Genomic DNA, 20920 nt, shown 5'->3' with positions numbered 1-20920 from the left:
AAAATTATATGGATGTAAAAAAGGAAAAATATATAATTAAAAAATATTACCATGCATGTATATTTGTATGAATTATGATGGATTGCAAATTTTAATTAAGTTTTAAGTTACATACGAAAACAAGAAATTCAGTTTTTGCAAAAAAAAATTTTGGGACAAAAGCTCATTCTGATTATAGGTAAAGAACTACCTCATCCTTTTTTACATTGTAAATAATATCCAAAAAAAAAAATATATTATACTAAAGATTCTTTCAGATATATATATACATGTAGATAGACAAAGTTAGAATATCATATTTCAACTTCAAACATTCTGTAGCAAATATAATAGACCCTATCCAATGCCTTCTTTGTCAAGTACACACTCGTAAATCATGTTCTAACTTTTGCTTGATCGACTATAGAACCATCTTAATTGCGCTTAGCTTTTGCCACACCAACCATAGAGGGACTACCTTCTTGTCCTCTTACAAAAATTGTAAAGTAATGTCGCATAAAGGCTATAGTACCAAGTAGATAAGCATTGTTCTTTTCCGATGGCACATCTATTTGCATATAAGCTGGAACACATAAATCCTCATTTACAATCATATATTCATTAGGCAATAATTCAATTACTAATTTTCCAAAAACATATTTTATTGTTGGATAATCTTTTAATACATCATTATAGTTTTCTTCATTACATGGTTTTGATATAACTTTCTTAAAAAAATTATCTATTTGAATACTAGGCATTGTATTATAAGAAGTTCCAGAATCAAATATTGCATAACTTTCTTCCTCACAACATATTTTTTCATCTCCTACATATATAGCATCTAATTTCACTTCCCAATAATATTCTTTAACAACAGGCAACATATATATATCTCCTTCATAATATGATTTATTTATACCACCAACTATAAATGCTGATGTTTCATCATTAGGTGATATATAAAAAGAAAATTGAGGTGTCATATTTTTATATTGCTTTAATAGATTATCAAAAAATGGAATACTTCCTGCAGTTAGCATACCAGGAAAACCTAATCCTACTATACCTTCAAAATTTATATACTCAAAAACATTATCTGTATTATTTAAATTATCACTAGATTCACTTTTAACTAATCCAAATATCTGATTACGTATTGTATGATTACCTAATATAAAATTGTCTTTACCTAATGTACCTGTTATAGATCCTGATCCAAAAACAATATGTAAATTCTGTTTTACAAAGGATCTTCTAAATGTTTTAGATTTATTTGGATTATATTGATGTACTTTTTTACATGATTCTTCTTTACATTCTGTTGTAACTACCCATAAATTTGTACTACCTGTATCGAAGATTGGATGTATTTCTTGTGGAGGAGTACCTACTAATAATTTACCAACAAACTGACTATCTCTTAAATGCTGTAAAGGAACTAAAAACACATTATCACTTGTCTCTTCAATAGTCACACCTTTAGAAGGCTCACTTCGATTTGTATTATCATATTCAACATTATCAGATGATGAACTTGTATCTTTATCAATTTGACTTTTTATCTTTTCAAATTCTTGTGTATTTATTTTATTTCCATCCTGTTCATGTTTTTGGATTTTTGAAAAATTATAACTTTCTTTCCCATCTTCTATATTATCATTACTATGATCCATAAAACTTAAAGACGATTTATTTTTTTCTTTTTTTTCTGTTCTATTTTTTATTTCATTATGAATTTCAGCCATATTGGTTATGTCATTTCCTCCAACATGTCCTAAACTTCCTGAAACTCCTTCTCCTCTTTTTACATAATATTTTACATTCCCTAATTTTAATGAATCATGGTGAATTTTTAAATTATCATGAATATTGTTATCCCTATTTTTTTTTGTCAATTTTAATTCTATTGCACTAGGTAAAGACTCATTGTGCTCAAACAAACATCCACCACATTTATTTATATCCTTACATTCTGAACAAGGCATAAAATTATCTCCAGTAGTATATACTTTATTACATTTTACTTCATTATAATTGTGGAAAAAAAATGCCACCAAATAAAATACCGGCACTATTTTTACGCTCTTCATGTTTAGACAGTTTTTATTAACGTTTCTGCAGCTTTCTTTCACACACAGAAGTATGTATATATGCTAGTCTATGGCTATGCCCAAATTAATGTGCTACCTTCTTAAAGTTATGAAAAAAAAATACAAACTTTCCCTTGATGGTAAGCACAATACGCATAAATACTTATGAGTTATTTAGTATTTTTTTTTATTCACAGAAAAAAATTAACTAATAATTATACAAGCTTCATGATATTTATAATTTTTTTTTTTATGCTTGTAAAAGCAGTTAATATAATTTTAAAGCAAACAAATTGATGTCGGTCATTATAAAAAATGGATATATAGTGAAAAATATGATAAAAAATGAAGACAGTAAGACAAATAAAAATATAAAAATAAATATATTATGTACATACGAATTATTTATATGTATAAATATAGGAAAGTAAAAAATATATTTTTTAATTAATATGTCTATAAAAAATTAGACAGTTTTTATTATTATATGCCATAAAAAAATCTGCTCATAAAACAGAGATATAGCTTTATTATTATTTTGTATACATTATAAATACATAATTTTCGATATAAGAATATATGCATAACAAACAAATAAGTACATATATATGAATTATTATAAAATGCACTTTATATATATAAGTACCCGCATAATTAGACCATGGATATATTATCCTATATAACAGATTCGACAACGTAAAAATGCGAAAAATTATGTATATATATATATATTTCCTTTTTTATATACATATAATGCATTTTTTTTCCTTAATATATTTTATATGAATTATCAAAGTTATATAGCTAATTAATATGAAAAATAGTTAGCAATGTTTTTTTTTTTTTTTTTTTTTTTTTCTGGACTATTAAAATTTAGTGACTTAATTAGTTGAGCTATTTTATTATTTCATCCAATAAAAAAATATATAAATAATGTATATATACACATGTGTGGAAAAAAACTATAGTGTAAAAAGTTTATAATTATGTACACCACTCAAAAAATAAATAAAATGAAGTAATTCTTCTGTGTGAAAAATAATTAAAACAAATTTTCCGCGTTACTATAATTTTTGATGTTATTAAGCGTTTCTACAAAACGGAAAAAAAATTTTATTTTTCCAAAAAATTATTTACACACTTAAAAAAAAAAAAAACGCAAAATAATTTTAAAATATTTTAGCTATTTGAGAAATTTTTTTTGGCTAGTTAAATTGTGTGAAAAAAAAAATATGTATGTGCCCATTTGATTTTTGCATCATGCTTGAAAAGGTAAAAATATATTTAAAATAACTTTTATAAGATCATACAAATCAAAATATTTAATCACATTTTTTAATTAATTATTTTCATTACATTATTAATAAATCAATTTTTTTATAATAATAAAGTGAAATTATATAAAAAAAAAGTAAATTATAGGTAATTATCCGGTTTTTATTAAAGGGAAAATAAATTCGGAATTGTCTACAAATAATTATTTGATCATATAATATGCAAATATATATAATTACTAGTCCCTATAATACTACAATCTCCCGTTCAAAATAATATTTTTTTTATATGTAAAATCATGGTTATATTGGAGAATAGAATTATACAAATACTCATAAAGTAGGAATTTATGTGACTCTTTTATTCAAAAGACAAGTCATATAAAGGAAAAAGAAATATAATAAAATATAGAAAAAAAATAAAATAATTTCGATGCTCAATTTTTATTTTATTATAAACCATCCAATTTATTTGTCTCTCTTATATTTATATATTGTATCATTGATAGTCTTTTTTACGTTGTTCTTTGCCGCTTCCATTTCCAAAATAAATTGATATCTTAATTTCAAAAACAACCATTTTGCATATTCATAATTGTTTTTATAACTATTCGAGTTATATATAAAGTGTACACCATTTAATGTTTGGTGTGGGTTTTAGTAATATTCTTATTTAGAAACATATTTACACATTCTCAAGCATTCAAAGGCGTAAAATAAAACAATAATATATATATTGGAAATATTTATATGAATATACTTAAAAGGCTAAAATGGGATTTTAAAATTATCGCATTTGAGTAAATTATTAAAAAAAAAATAAACTAATATTTTCCGTCCCCAGTGAGATTGTTTTATTGAAATAATTTTTTTAACTGTGCATATACATATACCTACATTTTTGTGGTTATAAAAAAATATTTTTTTTGTTAAGTATGAAACGAATTTGATATTATATCTTTATAAATATACACTGAAGGGATTATGTTGTAATTTGAACAAAAGCTTTCCTCATTAATTTTTTTTTACTTTTTATTTTCATTTAATTAAAACATATATATTATGCATAGATAAAAAAATATTATATATATAAAGAAACTCCAAAAAAACTGTTTTAATTGTATAAAAAACATATAATACCGTATATATAATTTGCATACCCTTTTTTGCAAATAAATGCATAACATTTAAGATTTTTTGTTACATATTTATCGCTTTTTTGGATGTATATATAATTAAAAAAAAAGTGATATGTAAATTGGATGATAAAAAGGGATTATTATACGTATGCATATTATTCATAATATTATATATGTCATCGTAGAAGGTAAAATATACTAAAATGAAATAAAACTTTAAATTATGATAAGTTTTTACAAGTTTTTGATAATTATGTAATTTTACAAAATATAATTTTTTTCTTTACTAATAGTAGGGCGTCACAATTTCTCCTAAAAAATCGATAAAACCATTTTCCCCTTTTTTTGCTATATAACTAGCAAGCCAAACTTTCAAAAAACTGTTTTAGTAAACAAAATAAGTATATTTGGAAAAATGCCTAATATAAGGTATGCTATCCTTGGATAATGTGTTTATATAGTTTTCTCTCATGTTTACAATATTGCATATGTATATATATTAATAGCATGTGTGGATATATACATAAAGTGATCATATTGCTAGTTACTCAATATTGTTGTACATATTCTTGAAAATGCGAAAAAATACATGAGTGAATAATAGAATGAATGTGGTATTTTCTCACAGTATGTAGACACACCTGTTTTTTCGCTTGTGATTTCATATATGTATAACTTTAAAAATTGTATGAACAATTCATTTAATTATTTGGCTATCTAGCTATTTTCTAATTTTTTTTTTTTTTCTCATTGTGTTAATAAAATAGATCACTAAATGACTTACGAAAAGATGAGAAGAAGAACAGAGAGCATGTATCCCATTACACAGGAGGACAAAAAAGTGGATTAGAAGTTGAGAATTCTGATTCGGATGATATGGCTCAAAGCTATTATACATCAAAATTACCCGAGAATTGTAAACGTATAACATTATATAAAAATGGATTTACAATTGATGATGGTGAATTTCGTGATTTCGAGGATGAAGAAAATAAAAAATTTATGAAAAATATTGAAGCAGGTATATTACCAAAAGAATTGCAAGGAAATGATAAAGGTATTATGAATGTTGCTATTAAAGATAAAAGTACTCAAATATATACAAAAAATAAATCACAAGGAGAAAAAACATTATATAAAGGTCAAGGAGTTAAGTTAGGGTCAAGCAGTTCAAATTTAAATGAAGAAGAAATAAATAAAATAATAGCATCCAATCCTACTGATATTAAAGAAATAAAAATTGATGATAAAAACCCTATAACAACAATACAAATCAGATTATATAATGGCAAAAAAATTGTTCAAAAGTTTAATTATAATCATACTGTAGAAGACTTATTTCAATTTGTTTATTCCCATACACCAATTGAGTTTTCACTTTTTTTTGATTTCCCTCTTAAAAAAATTGAGAGAAATAATAAAACATTACAAGAGGAAAACCTTTTGGGAGTTATTATAACACAAAAATTATGATCGAACTAGCTAGACAAAAAAAAAAAAAACATTATATTACATAAAAATTTTATTGATTTCACCTGCACAGTCATAATTTTTTTTTTTTTTTTATACCAAATTTTATATTGTTTGGAATATATAAGTATAATATTTTGTGTGCAAGTGTGAATATTTTAGTTGATGATATTATGTTTTTGTGGCACTTGGCTATTTAGTTATTTTATTTTTATTATTATTTTTTTATAGTCATATTTACATTTTCCCACTTGTACATATAACATTATTCCATTTAATACTATCTCACATTTATGTTATTTCTCAATCCTTCTTATAATACTATTTTGGCTTTTTTTTTTAATGAAATAAACCGAATAAATGTAATATTAACTAGCAACTATTCATATTCTTTCACCCTACTATTCCTTTTTATTTACTATCCATCAGGATGTAATACAAAAATGTATTACATGCATATATATATGCTGCATATATGAAGGACTATATAAAATTGGGTAATAAATAGTATAAAGTATAAAAATGAGAAAATTGAAATATGTGGTTATCTTCTTTAGGATAAGAAAAATTAAAACTATGTAGAGAATATGAATGTGCCAAAAAAAAATAATTAAAAAAAAAAAATAATAATATATATCCATATATATATATGCGTATGATGGGATAATTCATTCCTGCTTGTATTGACATATTTTTTTCGGCATTTTTTTAAAGCATATTTCAATCATTTATTCTTTTGGCTATTTAATATTTTTTCCTAATCCTTTAATAATAGTTCTTACAAAAAAAATTACTTAAACAATCATAAAGTTTATATACTTTTTTTTTTATTTTGTGTATATTTAAAATAGCATGGCTTTGATTTTCAAAAATACAATATGCTATATTTTCTAACTATAATAGCTATTTATATTTTCTTATAATATATTTTTTTGTTTCATCATATTTTCCAATTTCATTTTTTTGTGAAAATTCCAATGGATACTACATTACAAGTAAGAAATAGTTAAAAATAGAATTTTTATAAACTTTTATTTATGCTCCTAACCCATTTAATATGTACATTTTTTTCTCTTACAACACAGATTAGGGATTATTTCTATGGAGGATTTAATAAATTTTGTTTAGATAATTATGATAAAATCCAAAGCCAGGAAAAGAAGGAACTAGAAGAATATATATATCAAATATATATGATAAAAAATATTAAAAATGATTTAATATTAAGTTTAAATAATCCGAACAATTCAAATTTATATTTATTATATTTGTATTATAAATATTATTATTTATGTGATAAAGAAAATGTGTTAGAAGAAATAAGTCAATTAAAAACAACTTCTCAAAATGCTAATATATTAAAAAGCAGAATATTATTTGATAATGATAAGATAGAAGAATGTTTTGATTTACTTGAGGAAGGATCTATAGAATTAAATGCTGCAAAAGTTTTTATGTTACTAAATATATGGAGAAACGATATAGTATATAATATTATGAATAATTATTTTTTTAAAATGAATGAAGATATTCCAATAGTAAAAATAGTTTTAGCTATTTTCTATTTATATAATAATAATAATAAAGAAAGCTTTTTAATTTTTGATGATCTAGAATCTTTATATACACCTATGCTTAATGATAATTCAAATATTATATGGAATGGTAAAGGAGTATCAAATTTGTTAGGTCATGAATATAATGACGCAAAAGAATTTTTAACTAATGCTTTAAAAAATTCGGATATATCTTACCCTGATGCTATATATAATCTTATTACATGCTCATTATATTTATGTGAATTAGAAGAAGCAGATGATTATTTAAATAAACTTTATAGTTCATACCCACCTCATGATAGTTTATCTGTTTTGAAAAACATCGATTATGAAATTGATAATTTTGTTCCCGATTTTTAAAATACATAAACTCTCAAGACTTTCTATTCTTGCATATGCATATACCTTCATATTGTTACCATCCCATTTTATACATTTTTTTTTTGTTCTACTTTTTCCCTTTCCGTATGAAAGGCAAGTAGTTACGTTTTTCTTATGCAAGTCAAACACAAAATAGTTTTATCATTTTATTAAGTCTATTATTTAGTTAAATAAAATAATATAAAAAAAAAAAATAAAAAAGGAACACATGTCAGTATGCACACACAATATTTCTTTCCATTTTATACAATACGAATACCCATGCTTTGGGTTTTATCCTCTTTTGTAGCTCATTTTAAAAAAATAGGTGTGCCAAATAAGTTAGATTATTTTCAACATGCTATATAGATAGCTAAACAATATAATTAAACTGTGAACTAGTTGTATAGGCTCGATTTAGTTCCATCATTTTGTCCACTTTTTATATCAGTGATACGGTATATATGTTTTGTTTTTTTTTTATTTCAATGTCGTCTTTACTTAACTTTTTTTCTTTTAAAAAATTATTTATTGATTCATCACAGTTTTGTATTTGTACTCTCTTACCATTTACCAATTGGTTTTTCTATAAAAAAATTAAAATGAAAAAAAATAAATAAAAAAGCTATTTTTATTGTAAAGATATATCTACAATTGTGTGTGATAATATATTTCTTCTTATTTTTGAAAAATTTTGTCCTTTACCTTATATTGATAATAAAAAAAAATGCTAATGACTGCTAAGTTTTGTGGAATATAATAAGTAAATGCTCCTTTACAGCATTGAACCAACAATGAATTTTTGTTAAAGGTATAAAATGGCAATTTAAACATTTCTATAAACAAATATTAATCAAAAAAGGAAACAATAAATATGTGCTTAGAGTATTTCTTCTAAATAAAGAAATTATAAATATCCATAAAATGGCAGCACATAAATTATGTATATATGTGTCAATTTGTTTTGATAGTCATATTCCAAATTAGTCCCTATTCATCTTTTTCCAATAACCATTTTGTTCAACTAAAATGACTGAATAAATAAAACTATATTTGTATATAATTTTATTTTAAAAAAATATTGTATTTTATAAAAAAAAAAAAAAGTCAGAAAAAAATAGAAATATTTATTTCATGTTCATAAAAAAAAAATAGCTAGCACGTATGTACATATAAAGAAATACACAATACTTGGATATCTACAAAAAATTTATGGATTATTTATTTAATATATTTTTCCTTCACCTTTCTCGTATTTCTCAGTATTCGTTACATATGAATGCACATCATTATATAGTTCGACACCTTATATTTTTTCCATAAAAAAAAATCGAAGAATTATAACTAAAATGGTAATAACATTCTGACTGTTCATAAAAAAAGAAAGAAAAGCAAGATAGCTTCATAAAATGGGAACTATGGAAACGCTTTCTATTTGTCTTTATTCAAAGTGAAAAATAAGCCACATGCACACGCATAGATATGGGCATATACCCCGTTTACATGTTCCATAACTCGCTATGGTGAAAATAGCTAAACATGTAATATGCCAATATTGGATATCTTTCAATTTTTTTTTTTTTAAAATAACAATTTTGTCCAAATTAAATGGTGTTTAAATAGTTTATATATGTGTGCATGTATTTTTGTATGCACTGTGCAGGTAAATTTTGTTTTTTTTAATGTACAAAAATAAAAAGAATGAGTAATATAAAACAAATAAATGTAAATGATATATTGTTACGTCATTATGCATGATACGGAATAAAATAATATGTGCATATATGTAAGTAAAACGATTATGTGCCAAGTCTTTGCCAATTTTATAAAATAAATTGACAATATTGCAAAATAACAAAACATTGAAGAAAGATTGGTACGAAGAAAAATGATACACCCTAATCGGGCAAGCGAATAATCTATATTAATCACTTCTTTGGCTTTCATTTAACTCGTACACATATATATATGTATGTGTTGGAAGAAAAGGAATAGAACCAATTTTTTTTTTGGTGTTGGCTATTTTATTCTTCCTTTTACTTGCTAGAAGGATGTGACATTGATTTCCGCTTATTACTTTTTGTAGCAAATGATTTAGATTCTTTTTTTTCATCAAATGGTTGGTTTTGTGTACTTTGATTATTTTTTATATCACAATCTGTTTTTCTTTTTTTTTTCGAAATAGATTCATCAACAATTTGATAAAATTGTCTATATGCATTTTCATTTAAAGATAAATTTTCTTTACAAGATCGTCTTGGTTGCCTTCTTGTTGGATTTTCTATATTTAGATAAGATTTATTTTTTGTGCTCCTTCTTTTTTTTATTGCATCGTCATCTGGTGTATTAACATTTTTATTAATCTCTAATTCATCCTTAGATAATTTAGAATCTTTATTATTTGATTTTGTTGGACTAAAATAAAATGATGAGAAAAAACCTTTTTTTTTAACAGGCTCGGTGTTATCAATATTTATTTTATTATCATCACCGTTTGTAATTTCTTCTACTTTTTGTTTTTTCATATAAACATCTTCATTATAAGATTCATCATGACCTCTTTTCAATGAAACTTTTTCAGAAAATGTGTGAGAAGATATTAAAGCACAATGTGATGAACCACCAGAAAAAGATGCAATTTTTATTTGATTTATTAATATATCTGAACTGTTCATATTATTTTTTAAAATTTCTTTATTAAAATATTTAACAAAATTAATTTCAGAAGGATTATTTTGTTCTATAACAGCAATAGATGTATCTTCATCAAAATCATTTCCACCAGTTCCCCAACCAAATAATTTATCATTATCCGTTAAAACTAAACAATGGTCTGTACCACAAAATAAATTTTTAACTGTATAATTATTATTTTTAAAAAATGGTAATTCAATTGGATTATATGAGTCATCATCATATTCCATTCCTAAGATTTCTCTATTTCCCCATATATATAAATCATTATTTTGTAATAAACATATTGTAAAACTTTGTCCTCCACATAATTGTTTTATTTTTTTATTAGATAGTTCATTTATTTTTTCAAATTGTTTAATTATATTATCTTTTAAATTAACACCACAAGATCCATAAGCATTTCTACCAATACCATAAACATCTAATGATTTAGATAGTTGAATAAATGTATTATTACCACCACAATATATATTTTTAAATTTATTTGAAAATCCAAAATCTTTATAATGATAACTATTAGGAAATAAATATCGAATCCGATTTTGTTCTGAATCTTCTTGTGAATAATATGGATTACAAACTTGACAAGAATCACTATTTCCCATTGTAAAAATAAAATTTCGAGATTTTTCTAAACAAATTAAATGATCTTCTCCTGAAACTATATTTATTATTTTACAATCATTTTCATTTGTTTCTTCATCTAATATGGTAGCCATATCCTCATCATCACTAGTATCATTTTCTTCGTCACTCTCTTTTCCATTTTCAGGTAGCTTAAATTTGATTTCAATAAATTCATCTGTTTTTGGTAAAACCTCATCTTCATTTAAAAATGAAGGAACTCCTAACATCCCAGATGAATCCCTAAATCCACCAGCAATATATACTTTACCATTATATAATAAAACAGCTGTATGATTATCACCACAAGTTATTTTTTTTATTTTAGAAGGAAAAGAAAAATTTATTAATGTAGGTGAATGTTCAGGATCTTTTGTACTATTACTAAAAGTTTTCCTTCCTAATACACCCATATCATTACATCCAAAAGAATAAATTTTATCGTCCTTTGTTTTTATAATTGTATGCATAGATCCACAAACTACTTCATCTATATTATCTGGTAAATTATGAACAGCTGTTGGATTTGTTTGTATATACTCATCACAGTATTCGGGAGGTAGTTGTCCACATTCTCCCGATCCAAAAATGAATAATGTATTTTTTACATTTTTCATTTTTATCACTATATATGTGTCTGTGATGTAGAGAGTGAAGTAATTTTTTTTTATATTTTTTAAAATCAAATTATACACACGCACACACACACATATGCACTACTATATGTGTCACTTTTTACAGCTAACAACGAGACAAAATAAAAAGGCAAAGTAGTAATTTCCAACGTGTGTGTGTGTGGACTTAGCAAAGCTATTTTTCCTTGGAATCTTCTCAGTTTTGAAAAGAAAAAAATATGCCGTTATATCGGCTGTTATTTATTTTGATTTATTATATACATACGTTAAATATTTGTTTAGTGTTTCTGTATATTTTTTATTTCTGTTTTTCTCGCGCTCTTTCTATTCTTCAAACTGTTTTGTATTTTTATATTAACAAAGAAAACATACACATGACACAAAAAAAAAAAAAATATAAAAATGGCACATAAATAGCACAAAAAAAATAACATAAAACAATCGTAATATAACACAAAAAATAACATAAAACAAATATAAAAATAATTCAAATTACCAATAGGTATTATTATTATATATATATTTTTTATTTCTCTACATAATAAAGGCGTTTAATTTATATCTTTAAATAAAACCGTATGCACAGTCAGAATTTTTTTGGCTTTATTTTGTTTGTTTATTATTTTGTGTATTTATTTTATTATGTTCGTTTTGAAAATTTTACCAATTTGACTCATGCATATTATAAATATATTTTTCTATAACAGCTCATGAATATTTATGTATGTCACAAGTAGGTATATATATATATATATATATATATATATATATATATATGTATGCCCATAGAAAAAAAAAATGTAAATATATGGAATACAAACATATTATAAAAAAAATTTATGTGCTAGTAATAGGGCTATGATATAATGATATGCACCATGGGTATATATAATTATACTTTCATGATTCATTCTGAAGATTGTCAAAGGTATGTTTGAAATATTATTGGCAAGTGTTTAAAAATTGTGATTAGCCATGAAAAAGAAAAACTTGTTTTGTTTTTTTTTTCGAAAATATAGTAAGTTAATTGTGTTAGTTATATGTATATAATAAATGGGCAAGCAGGCTGAATAAATAAATAAGAAATAAAAAAGGGGTACCAAAAAAATGAAAAATAATTTATATGTAAAGAATGAAAACAAATATAAACTAAAATATATAAATAGTAAAATTTGGAAAAAAAGGGAAATACTATATTTTGGAAAATTACTTTAAATATTTTTACAAATTTCTCTTTATTTATTTTATTTTTTTTTTCATGGATAATCATAACCATATATATTAGCTTTATTTCCAAATAAAAAAATAACTTAACAAATTTTGTAAAAAATAAAAATATATAAATAATATATATTTGAAATGGAAAAAAATAACCCATAGTAGTTAGCATAAAAAATATATATATATACACAAAAATAGTATATTGCTTGTTTTGTTGGATATGTGTGTATATTTTGACATAAAAAAATGAAAAAATATAAAATTACATTCAATTTAATTACTTGGAGAATAACTAAACATATGCATAAGTTTGAAATTAAAAAAAGTTTTTATATTAATTAATTTTATTTGGACATGATATTAATTTTCTCTAACTTGATGGGAAATAAGAGAATTCAATTAGTATAAAAAATGAAAAAAAAAAAAAAATAAAAAAAAATACAAAAAAAATACAAAATAATTAGACTTCCCTTTAAGCCATGTATTACTAAATTAAATTGTAACAATTTCATTAATATTATGGTTTTTCACTAAAATGTATTTTACTCGCTCTGTTCTGTTTACAATTTTTATTTTATTCCTTATTCCTCTCATAATTAAACAAAACCGCTAACCAAAACTGCCAACCAAAATAGTGAATAATTGATGTGTGTGTATTTTTGGGGTAAGCGGAAAAGCAGGACAATAATGCGAGCCTTCCACTCCCTTTGCTACAAGTTCAGTTCTACGATCATAAATGATTTCATGTTTTATGTATTCTGATTTATTTCACCTTTTTTATTTACTACTACCTATTCTTAAAAAGGTTTAACATTATTTAGCAAACCATTTTAATACATTTCTTAGAGAATGAAGTTAGCATATATGTACATATTTTGTTTTGCTTATTTTAAAGGGGTATATAAATATGTAGTAGTGTAATAATATTATAACATAATATTAGAACAGGTTGTTTAGTCCGCTTTTTAAATATTATATTTTTTTATGGTTAATCAAAATGGTGTTTCCATTTATTTTTATATTATAAATTATTTTAAAATTTATATCTTACTATTACCTATTATATATTATACACTATCTTTACCTAAAATATTTTTATTATTATTATTTTTTTTTATTTGACAAAGGTGTACATATGGCTATTTTTTTTATTCATTAATTAATTTTGTAAAAATCCATATTTTTTTCCCCCTTAAGTAAAAGTAGCCATTTTGTTTATTTCCTTTTTGCTGTTCACTTAAAATTTATAATTTTTTCCCTTTTATTTTTTTCTAATTTTTTTTCCCTACATTTTTTCCCTCAAATTGAATGGAAATAACTTGGCATGCTTGATTGAGTGTTTATACATTTTTGATATATCCGGCTTTTTTCAATTTCTCGATTTTATTTGATGAAGCCAGTATTTATATAATGAGCACACGTACATATGGCATAGATAGATATGTTGTGAATAAATTGAAAATGTTAATTGGCTAATATATTATATCCAATGTATAATATATAGTTAATAATTTTTTTTTAGCAAATGGATGACAGTATTACAAAAAGTGCTAGTCTTAGTGATTCACCCTTTTCCGAAAGTAATAAAAATTCAAATTATCAAAGTAAATCCAAAAAAACAAAAAAAAAAAAAAAAAACATTGACTATGTAAGTGATAGTAAAAGTTATACAAACAAAAGTCAAGCATCAAAGGAGGATGAACAAAATGACGATGAAAGTAAAAGCCTGAATAACACAAAGCCTAAAGGGAAAACTGCTCGAAGCTCATCATACCATTACAGTGATGAGGACACTAAAAAAATTCAATCCGATTTACATGAGAGTTCTCTCTCTATTTCCTCATTTAGTGTAAGTAGCAGTAAATATGAAGAAAAGAAAAAAAGTAGCAAAAAAACTAAACAAGAGAAAAATACAACCAATAATAAAAAAAAAAATAAGGGAAAGAAAAAAAAATACAAAAATAGTTACACCAGAAGTAGTAGTAAAAGCTACATAGATAGCTTTAGTAGTGATGTGTCCAATTTGAAACGCAAAGGAAATAACAAAAAACGAAAAAAATCATTATCAGTTAGTACCAGTAGTAGTAGTAGGTATATGCGTTATGATAAATATGATAGTAAAAAAAAAAAAAGTAATAAAAGTAAAGATGAATATAAAAAGAAAAGTGATAAAAAAAAAAGCAAAAAAAAAAATGATTACGACAAATTAAGTAGCATTAGTTTGTCAAGCTTTTATAGTGATGTGACAAGTTATAGTGATAAATATGAAACAACCTCAAAGGGAAAGTCAAAGAAAAAGGATAAAAATAAAAAATCGGAAAAAAATACCAAACTTGAAAAGGATAGAGATAAAGACAAATATTATGGCACACGAAAGAGATATAGTGATTCATATACAACCAGTATAGATTCTCTTAAATCGGTTAGCTTTGAAAAAAAAAAAAAAAAATCAGAGAAAAAATATGATAAAAAAAAATATAATAGAGGTTCCTATAATTCAAGTGACGATACACAAAACAAAGCTCGAAATTATCGTGATCGATATCTTCAAAATAGAGATATACGTGAAGATAAGAAATATAAGAAAAAGAGAAAATATGGGGAAAGAGATAAATATGAAAAAAAATATAAAAATGATAATAAAAATTTAATAAACAAATATGGAAAAAGAAAATATAGTACAAGTAGATCCTTATCATATAGCAATAGATATTCTATAGAGTCTAAAAATTATAAAGGAAAAAGAAGATCATTTAGTAGTGATATATTAGATAGATCTGATATTTCACCATATTATAATAGACGAGGCGGTATAAAAAAAATTCGAAAAAAAAAAAATATAAATATAATTACATCAAATCATAGTTTTAGTGATAACAGTATAAATTATAGATTTAAAAGAGATGCATCACAAGAAATTTTTTGGAAAAAAAATAGAAATACCTATAGATATAATGATAATATATCAATAAAATATGAAGGTAAAAAAAAAAATTATGAACGTGTTCATAATTATAATAATACAAGTTTTGAAATACTAGGTGTCCAACTTCGTCGTAATAAAAATTATAATGAAAATGAAAATAAAATATTTGGACTAACTAAATATGATAGTAATAATAATATTTCTAATAGAACTAATGATATTATTGGAATAATAAATCGTGAAAAAACATGTCCATTTCTTTTACGATTATTTTATAAAACAAATGTTGAATATATTAGTGTTGATGATATTGACCTGAACAAGTCAGGTGTAAATAATAACGAATTGCAAATATATGCATGGATAGATATAACAATGCGAGAAATTGTTACTCTTGTTAAAGATTTTTATAAAGAAGGAAGAAAAAGAAATGCCCAATGGATTTTTAATGGATATTCTTGTGAAAAAAAAAAAATTAATTTCCTTTCAAAAGTTCATAGTATTAAACATAATTACAAAGAAGACAATAAAACATTACTTTCTCTTAATTATGAGATAGGAGATATTATATTGTTATCAATTATGTTTGACACATAAATATGTTACTATTATTATATTCTTTCACCCTTTTATAATTGTTTTTTCATATTTCCATTTTTTTTTTTCTTTGTCTTTCTTTTTCGTGCTTACATTTTTGTGTGCTCTACAAAATGTGACATAGTTCTATTATCCATATTACGTGAAAAAAAATCCATTTACGAAAAATTATTTTCCTCATTTATTTTATAATTTATTTTATTTATTTGCGCTTTGTGCGTCTTTTTTTTTAAACATGTTTTTTATTTTTATGTAGTTAACAAATTAAATTTTTACTTAATGAAATAAAAAATCAATACTAAACAATATACATAAAAAATGTGTATGAAGTTATAATAGCTAGCTTAAGCCTACATTTAGCTAGCTACCATATTTATAGACGTCTAATCAAGTTAAGCAAAATTAAAGTCTGGATGTTTTTTATATAAATGGAGCCATGGGTTTACTAATGCTTCCTTAAGATGAATACATTCATTATTTGAATTTTTTGGAAAATTATGAAAATGTTTTTTTTTTTTTATATATCTTTTATTATTATTATTTCTATAATTATATCTGTTCATATTGTGAGAATATCCTGGTTTTTTAGCAAAAGGATTTTGAGGTATAAGGAGGGAATTATCATTTTGTGGATTTGGGGGTGGTGGAGGTATTTGAGAGTTGATGTTTCCTGAGTTTGTATTTTCCCCATGCATATTAAAGTATCTTTTTTTCTCGTTAAATTTGTTGAAACTCATTATGGGCTACCTTTTTTATAAGTATAAATAAGCCTTCATATATTTCTATACTAATATAATATATGCATATCCTATATATAATTAATGGCTAGTTTTCGCCAAAAATAAAATAAATTATGGTATGATATAATCTTAGGAAACCTAAAACAAAACAAGCTTCACATTGGAATTTATACATTAAAAAATAATTCAAAAATTTTTATGATTAATTAAATTTTTTATGAATTATAATATTAGGGAAAACATACACCCCAATAATATATGCTATTATTTCTATATAAAAAATATTTTGTTTTCGTTCTCTTTAAAAAAAAATATTTTTTATAAATACAACCATTTTATGTAAACTGAATTAGTTATTTCCTTGTTTAGTTATTTAATTTTAAAACATAAGAGGTGATAATCCCAAAAAATTGTAAAAAAAAATTTATTGAAGTAATTTTTTTTACTATATATAAATAATGAAAAGGTTTGCTTAAAAGAAAAGTTTATAATGAAATAGTTTAAACAAAATTATAGCAAATAAAACTTTGAAAAAATAATAATAATAAACCTACATATGCTAACATTTGTAGTGTCAATTATTTATGAACTAAAAACAAAAAATATATAACCATAGAAAATTATTATATATAAAGCATATTTTAAGCATTTTATTTTTACACATTTTAAGTGGTATGCAAAAAAAAAAAATTTTATATTGCTTTCATATATGTCTTCCTTTTTATAGTCTACTCACGAATTATTTATTTTCCAAAAGTAGAAAATATACCATTTTATGGAATAGCAAAATAATTTAAAAAAAAACGTCTATTTTAGACAGTCATATTGTCGAAATATCAATGATGGATAGTCGATAGACATATCCAATTATTTAATTTGTTTATTTGGCTGATTTTTTTTTTTATATTTTGGTGAGCTACATTTTATTAAGAAGAATTTGTTTTACCTGATCATGTTCAGGTAAAAATGCTTGAATAAGTTCAGTATGAAGGTATTTTTTGGGAAACTTTTGAAAATAATTAATTGGAATATAAGAAATAATATTTTGAAGAAGGATAACAGCATCATCCTTATTTTTCGATCCATATTTTGATTGTTGTATTATAAGAGATAAGCTAGTAACTATGCATATTAAGGTATTTTCATTAATTGAATGAAGTAATAAAAATTTTTTAAAATTTGCCTGAACATGGTCAGAATTATTATTATCATTATTAGTAATAGTCGAGCTATTTGTTCCATTTTCACTATTGTTAATGTTATCGTAAGTTGGTGATTCGGAAATTGTTTCTGAATATTCATAGGACTCTTTCATAAATAAATATATTCTATTTATTATGGCCAATTTGAGATTACTTAATTGGTCATTTAATTTAATTTTAAGATTTTTCATTATATTTTGTAATAAAAAAACACATGAACGTAAAGGTACAATTTTTGCCTGAACAAAAAATGTTAAAAAGTCAGAATATTTTTGAATAAGTTTATTTTCTTCATTAAGTATTGGATATATAGCAAAAGCTAGTTTATTAAAATGATGACCATTAATTTGTGCCTTTTCATTATCTAATATATCTATTATACTTTTATATGTATGAAAAATATAATTATCAAATGTTTTGAAATATAAATTTGAAAGACACATTAATAAGCTTAGTAAATTGTTAGCATCTTCTTTTACACCATTATTTATAATTAGTTTATTTATGCATTCATAAACTTCTTTTATTTTTTTATGGTTTTTACTTATATTAAGATAGCTTATGTTAAGTAAAATGTCGCTCACATATTTTATATTTTGTGCCTCTAAAGAATTATAGCCACCTTTGTTATTATAGTTTCGACCATGACAATTAACTTCTTTATGCTTGTTCAAATATATGTTAGTTGATGATATATACATATATTCTGTATTCATATTTATATCATAGGGGGTTTCTATATTTTCTACTATTGCATTTTTTTCATGTATTTTGCTATTTACCAATTTATTTGAATGTGTAAGAATTTCTTTATTTATGTAATTTCGAATATATTGAGAAGACATTGAAAAAAGGAGATTCATATTATTTTTTAAAACTGCTAAATTCGAAAATTGTTTCATATTTTCTACAAATGCATATATACCATAAGTAATAGCATTTAATTCATGGATTTCCATTTGATAAATTCTTTCATTAATAATGTTAAGTAACAAATTTGTACCTACATCTTCTTGTTCAATAGTTTGAAAATTATGTTCATTTAAATCTTCTTCATTATTTTGTTCATTCATTTCGTCCTCATATCCTTCTAAATTTATTTCATTTTTCGTTTTTATTTTATTATGCACATTTTCACCTGACTTGTTCATATTATTATTTGAATAAATATTTTTTTTTTCAAATTTTAAACTATGGCATTTTCGAAAAAAACGGACTACATATTTTGAGTCAAATAATAAAATATTCTTTACAAATATTTCACAAATATGTGTAAAAAGAGATGTGTCTTTAAGATCTAGCCATTTGTATATACTAACTGCTTCTAAAACATATTCTCCATTAATTTCATTTATTTTATTTAAAAATATTAATTTCCACTTTTGTTTCAATAACAATAGTTTTTCTTGATTAATTACAAAGTTGGCATATCTAGCTAGCGAGTCATCTTTTTCCGAAAAAGAAGAATTTGACATTGTATTGGAATCACTTTTTATTGTTGTAGGATCAGAAGGATGATTTTTGTCCATAATTTTTTGTATATCTTTTTCCATACTTATATATATGGGGAGATTTTGAAAAAACTGTTCCATAGTAGCATTTAATATTTTGTTTTGTAAATATGAATATAGATTGATATGAAGCTTAGGGTCATAATTTATTTTATTTATTTTAAAATCATTTTTAATTTTAATGAGACTATTACATATGTCATGAATAGTTGATAAGTTAAAAGAATCCAAATTTTTTGATAAAATTATTTTTATTATATATATAATTGTTTCATGAGGATATTTAACAGTAGTATAAGAACAACATTTTAAAAATTTAATAAGTTCCAAATTATTAAGTTTTGTTATATTATTACATATATGTGAATATAAATTTGAGACATCTTCTCCATTCATTAATAAATTAGAATATGCCGATTTATTTTTATCATATATTTTTCCTAGTACATCAATTATATCCTTAACACTTATCTGTTTATATATTTTTGTTAATTGTATTAGTAAAGACACATAGATATTTTTATTTTCATGGAAATTATATTTTAAAACAAAATTTACAAATTCTTTGTCATTAAGTAGGTATACATTGAAATAATAAAAATCCTCTATTTTTAATAATTCTTTTTTTTCATTTTTATTTATACTATTTGTAAAGTAATCACATGTTTTTGTGCAATCCGATTTATCTCGAGTAAAACCATTTTCGTTATTACTATTATATACAATATTAGACAAAAAAAAACTACCATTGTTTTTGTACGCCCTATGATTACTGCTTAAAATTGTGAAGGGTCGTTTCCCTGTCTCTTTCCTTACATATATAAAAACATTTTTTAATTTTAAAGACCTCAAAAGAACAATTCTGGAATTTATATTTTGCATTTTTAAAATAA

At 23.1% G+C, this 20920-nt stretch overlaps 8 protein-coding genes across 8 annotated transcripts; 3 read left to right on the top strand and 5 right to left on the bottom strand.

Moving 5' to 3' along the window:
• Positions 1-413: 413 nt before the first annotated feature.
• PVVCY_1202340 (pepsinogen, putative) lies at positions 414-2072 on the bottom strand (the record flags this gene model as incomplete). The annotated part of the gene is made up of 1 exon (XM_008625243.1): positions 414-2072. One exon carries the CDS (start codon positions 2070-2072, stop codon positions 414-416), a length of 1659 nt encoding a protein of 552 aa, XP_008623465.1.
• Positions 2073-4900: 2828 nt separating this feature from the next.
• On the top strand, positions 4901-5958 carry PVVCY_1202330 (ubiquitin regulatory protein, putative; the record flags this gene model as incomplete). The annotated part of the gene is made up of 2 exons (XM_008625242.1): positions 4901-4914; positions 5253-5958. The coding sequence occupies 2 exons, from the start codon at positions 4901-4903 to the stop codon at positions 5956-5958; spliced, it is 720 nt and encodes a 239-aa protein (XP_008623464.1).
• Positions 5959-6932: 974 nt separating this feature from the next.
• PVVCY_1202320 (coatomer subunit epsilon, putative) lies at positions 6933-7874 on the top strand (the record flags this gene model as incomplete). Its single annotated transcript, XM_008625241.1, has 2 exons — positions 6933-6950; positions 7041-7874. 2 exons carry the CDS (start codon positions 6933-6935, stop codon positions 7872-7874), a joined length of 852 nt encoding a protein of 283 aa, XP_008623463.1.
• Positions 7875-8316: 442 nt separating this feature from the next.
• Positions 8317-8708, bottom strand: PVVCY_1202310 (protein MPODD, putative; the record flags this gene model as incomplete). Its single annotated transcript, XM_037634652.1, has 2 exons — positions 8317-8460; positions 8580-8708. 2 exons carry the CDS (start codon positions 8706-8708, stop codon positions 8317-8319), a joined length of 273 nt encoding a protein of 90 aa, XP_037490719.1.
• A 1202-nt stretch (positions 8709-9910) lies between these two features.
• Positions 9911-11812, bottom strand: PVVCY_1202300 (regulator of chromosome condensation, putative; the record flags this gene model as incomplete). Its single annotated transcript, XM_008625240.1, has 1 exon — positions 9911-11812. One exon carries the CDS (start codon positions 11810-11812, stop codon positions 9911-9913), a length of 1902 nt encoding a protein of 633 aa, XP_008623462.1.
• Positions 11813-14576: 2764 nt separating this feature from the next.
• PVVCY_1202290 (histone deacetylase complex subunit SAP18, putative) lies at positions 14577-16574 on the top strand (the record flags this gene model as incomplete). The annotated part of the gene is made up of 1 exon (XM_008625239.1): positions 14577-16574. The coding sequence occupies one exon, from the start codon at positions 14577-14579 to the stop codon at positions 16572-16574; it is 1998 nt and encodes a 665-aa protein (XP_008623461.1).
• Positions 16575-16966: 392 nt separating this feature from the next.
• On the bottom strand, positions 16967-17311 carry PVVCY_1202280 (conserved Plasmodium protein, unknown function; the record flags this gene model as incomplete). Its single annotated transcript, XM_008625238.2, has 1 exon — positions 16967-17311. One exon carries the CDS (start codon positions 17309-17311, stop codon positions 16967-16969), a length of 345 nt encoding a protein of 114 aa, XP_008623460.1.
• Positions 17312-18230: 919 nt separating this feature from the next.
• PVVCY_1202270 (conserved Plasmodium protein, unknown function) lies at positions 18231-20909 on the bottom strand (the record flags this gene model as incomplete). The annotated part of the gene is made up of 1 exon (XM_008625237.2): positions 18231-20909. The coding sequence occupies one exon, from the start codon at positions 20907-20909 to the stop codon at positions 18231-18233; it is 2679 nt and encodes an 892-aa protein (XP_008623459.2).
• Positions 20910-20920: the final 11 nt, after the last annotated feature.

This window comes from Plasmodium vinckei, assembly GCF_900681995.1.
Source record: "Plasmodium vinckei vinckei genome assembly, chromosome: PVVCY_12".
In the NCBI taxonomy this organism is placed as follows: Eukaryota; Apicomplexa; class Aconoidasida; order Haemosporida; family Plasmodiidae; genus Plasmodium; species Plasmodium vinckei.
This window is presented reverse-complemented; position numbering and strand designations above follow the sequence as displayed.